Here is a 4,215-nt window from a genome sequence, read left to right on the forward strand (position 1 = left end):
GAAGTCATGCTATAAAGGGGGTGTGGTAGATATTCATGTTCTGCTCCTATGGCTTTAAAGTCCATCCACAGGTAAAGACTCCTACATTTGGTAAGCTGAATAATGGTCCCCTATAGATTTCTACCTCCTCATTCCTGGAACCTATGAACATGTTATCTTACATGGTAAAAAGGACTTGGCAGATGTGACTAAGTAAGGATTTTAAGATAGATTATTTGGTATTATCCAGCTGGGCTCGATGTAATCACAATGATCCTTATACAAGGAAGGCAAGGGAATCAGAATTAGAATAGTGAGAGACATGATGATGAGAAATTGGAGTGTTGTGAGGAAGGGACCATAAACCAAGAAATGTAGGCAGTGTTCAGAAGCTGAAAATGGTAAGGTAACAGATTCCCCCCGCAGAGCCTCCAGAAAGAACTAGTCTTGCTGATACTTGAACTTTGATCCAGTGAGACTTTGTTTTGGAATTCTTATCTCCAAAACTGAAAGATAATGCACTTGTGTGTTTTTTAAAAATCGAGGTAAAATTTTGTAACAGTTAACCACTCTAAGGGGTATAATTCAGTGGCATTTAGTGAATTCACAGTGCTGTGCAACCACCATCTCTCTCTAGTTTTAAAACTTTTTCATTATTCCAGAAGAAAACTCCTACTTATTAAGCTAACCACTCTGCATTCCAGCCTCCCTCCCTGGCAATCACTCATCTGTCTCTATCTTTCTTTCTGGGGCTGTTGCAATAGACTCTTCATTCTTTTTTTTTTTTTTTTTTTTTTTTCTGATGCTTTTCATTATCACAGAACACACCACCTGCAATGTGTGCGAAGAGGAAATGAGGGGTGGAAGGAGAGGTCAAAATGGGAAAAAGGCTGGATGGTCAATTTCACTTCTTCTCTTTCTTCTTGTCCTTCTCATTCATAGCCAGGATCATCATGAGTTTTCTGAAGAGGGTAACGAAATCTAAGAAGAGGTCAACGCAGTGCCAGATATAATCCTTATCTCCATTTTCAGCCTTTTCAATAATGAGTTGAGTATCAAAAAGGACAAAGCCACACATGACCACCAGCCCCACATACAGGTTTGCCTGGAAAAGCCAAATGGATCCAAAGAAAAGGTTCCCCAGGGAAGATAAGAGCATCAGACTCATGGCTGACATCAAGACACCTCCCAGAAAGAGGTAGCTCCGGCGCCTGGCATAGAGGGCACTCAGGGTGAAGCAGGTAAAGATCATTGCTGTGCCCATGAAGGCAGTGGGAAGAATGCTGGGGTTGATGGCAATGCACAGCTCCAGAGCAGGGCCCAGGCCAACTCCTGTAAGGAAAGCAAATCCAGCAAGAAGTCCCAGTCTTTTTTGCTCAGTTTCATGGCTATGAGGTGTTGCCATCAGCCAAATCATCAACCCCAGGGAGCCCAAGGCAGAGAGCAGGCCAGCCTGAAGGAAATGAGTGACCACATGGACATAGGCCCCTGCAGCTGCCACGAACATACAGAGAGCAAAACTGGCATAGACCTTCTTCAGGTGCTGCTGTGTAGAGGGGGTTATGTGGGAAAATTTTAAGAGTGCATCAAAGTTGATCTTCCGATCAAATATGTTCATGATGCCAGAGTTTGTGGGACACAGCCTCCACTGTTCTTACCCGCCTCTCAGGAACCCACCCAGGCCTCCTACCACCGGATGCGCAGACTCTTCATTCTATTCCTGCTTATGCTCTTGCCGCCATTTTATCAGTGCTACATGTTGTATCTGAGTCCTTGTTTGTTTGTTTAATGAGTAAATCATATCATGTGAGTCTCCTACTGAAAATCCTTTAATGGCTTGCCATCATATTTAAAATAAAATCTACCACTCTTCTTATGTCCCTGTGATAGCTAATTTTATGTGTCAACCTGACTAGGCCACAGGGTAACCAGACATTTGTTCAAGCATTATCCTGGGTGTATCTGTGAGGATGTTTCTGAATGAGATTAACATTTGAATCAGTAGACTGAGTAAAGCAGCTGTCCTCCCTAATGTGGATGGGCCTCATCTGGTCAATTGAGGATCTAAGTAGAACAAAAGGCTAACTTCTGGTAGTAAGAGGGGGCTCTTGCCTGACTCCTCTGGGTTAAGTCATTGCTTGGTTTCTCTCTCTCTCTCTCTCTCTCTATATATATATATATAGAGAGAGAGAGATAGATCTATATATCTCTGTATTTAATCTCTCTCTCTAACTCTTTCCTATTCCGTCTGTTTATCTGGACAACCTTGACTAATACAGTCCTACAAGACTCTGCCTGTCCCCCTGAAGCCATGTTGAGACTCCCCCTCCTGCTCATGATGCTTGAGCCTCATTGTTTTTTCTTCTCTTTGAGCTGGGGCTCACTCTTTCTTCTGACTAGAAACTCTTCCCCAGATCTACATATGGGTGGTTCTATATCATCATTCAGTTGATTGCTCAAAACTATTTTTCCAAAGAGGATTCTTCTCTTACCACCTAAGCTAATGATACTCTACCCTACCCTTTCTACTACATTATTCTGTTTGTTGTTTTTTCTTCCTTGCAGGTAGCATTAGCTGGAATTACTTTATTTATTTAAAGTTTATTACATATTTATTGACTATTTCCTCTACCAGATTTTAAGCTTCATGAGTTTAGGGATTTTGTTTTATCCATAGTACCTTGTCTGTAGTATATGCTCAGTGTGTATTTATTGAATAAATAGATGAATGAATGCAATCAGGTTTAAATAATTCTTATAAACCTACCTGCAAAATCAGAAGAAAATAACAAGAATAATCATGTCCAACCCAAGACTATATTAGAAAAAAAAGGAAGTTGGGGACAAAGCATTAAATGCACAGTAATTATCCTCTGAATCAGGCAATCAAAGGAGTCTAAGTACCAATAAGTACAAAAATATGGAGTAAAAAATATGTATATTGTCTAAGTCAAGGAGAAGATTACAAAGTACATTCTTTGTAACAAAACACAGAAGAAAATGAATAAGATTTAAAAACAGAAGCCGGGGATGCCTGGGTTATTCAGCGGTTGAACGCCTGCCTTTGGCCCAGTCGTGATCCCGGAGTCCTAGGATCAGGACTAGTCAGGCTCCCTGCAGAGCCTGATTCTCCCTCTGCCTATGTCTCTGCCTCTCTCTGTGTCTCTCATGAATAAATAAATAAAATCTTAAAAAAAAAAACAGAAGCCAAAATATGCATAAAGGGGATCCCTGGGTGGCGCAGCGGTTTGGCGCCTGCCTTTGGCCCAGGGCGCGATCCTGGAGACCCGGGATCGAATCCCACGTCGGGCTCCCGGTGCATGGAGCCTGCTTCTCCCTCTGCCTGTGTCTCTGCCTCTCTCTCTCTCTGTGACTATCATAAATAAATAAAAATTAAAAAAAAAATATGCATAAAGACAGAGGACCAAACATCATTTATGAGACAAATATAAATGATTTACCTCCTATTAAAAATAAAATACCTTCATATAGGTCTAAAATATCCAAGTATGAAGGAGTACAATAAAGTGATGCAGAAATTAACAACAAAAAATGGGAAAAGATTTACTGGGGAAGTGTAAACCAAAGGAAATCAGGGTGGTGATATAAATTTCACACACAGTAGATTGCAAGGCAAGTTGTGTTACATGGGATAGAAAGAGTTCTCTTAGGTGGAAGGTGAAATGTACAATGAGAGTATAAAAGTAATGTATACCATGTGACTGTCATGAGCTATAGAACGCAAAAATGGGAGACAGAGTGAAGAGACAACACTTTCCACTTGTGAGAAATGTTCCTTTTAATATTTAACTGTCATGGGACAGGAGATATAAATACATAACATAATTAAAAGACAGAATTAATTAGTATAGTAAGTGCTTTATATCCCACCAATGGAGATCACACATCTTCTTTTCAAATATACATGAAACATACATGAAGTTGATCATACAATAGACACTTCAAAACCAAAAAATAATTTGAAAGCTTCTCAGGGCAAAAATTTCTCTGCTACGGTGTAAGACTAACAACAGAGGAGGCGAGACACACATATACACTGAGGCATATATAAACTCAAATCCTAAATTAGCTAGCAATTTAAAAGTCACTTTATATATTTTTTATTAATTACTGAGTCAAAATGAAATAAAAACCATGATTGCAGATTGTGTAGAAAATAATGAAAATGAGAACATTACATATCAAAATGGATGTGACAGGCCAGTCTTCTTCACA

The 4,215-nt window shown here is 39.9% G+C and overlaps 1 protein-coding gene across 1 annotated transcript; it reads right to left on the bottom strand.

The window, feature by feature from the left end:
* Positions 1-751: 751 nt before the first annotated feature.
* LOC140611870 (bax inhibitor 1) lies at positions 752-1,675 on the bottom strand. Its single transcript, XM_072788936.1, has one exon. It carries the CDS (start codon positions 1,595-1,597, stop codon positions 884-886), a length of 714 nt encoding a protein of 237 aa, XP_072645037.1. The 5' UTR covers positions 1,598-1,675; the 3' UTR covers positions 752-883.
* Between the last annotated feature and the right edge of the window lie 2,540 nt (positions 1,676-4,215).

This window comes from Canis lupus, chromosome 20 (genome assembly GCF_048164855.1).
Source record: "Canis lupus baileyi chromosome 20, mCanLup2.hap1, whole genome shotgun sequence".
Taxonomy (NCBI): domain Eukaryota; kingdom Metazoa; phylum Chordata; class Mammalia; order Carnivora; family Canidae; genus Canis; species Canis lupus.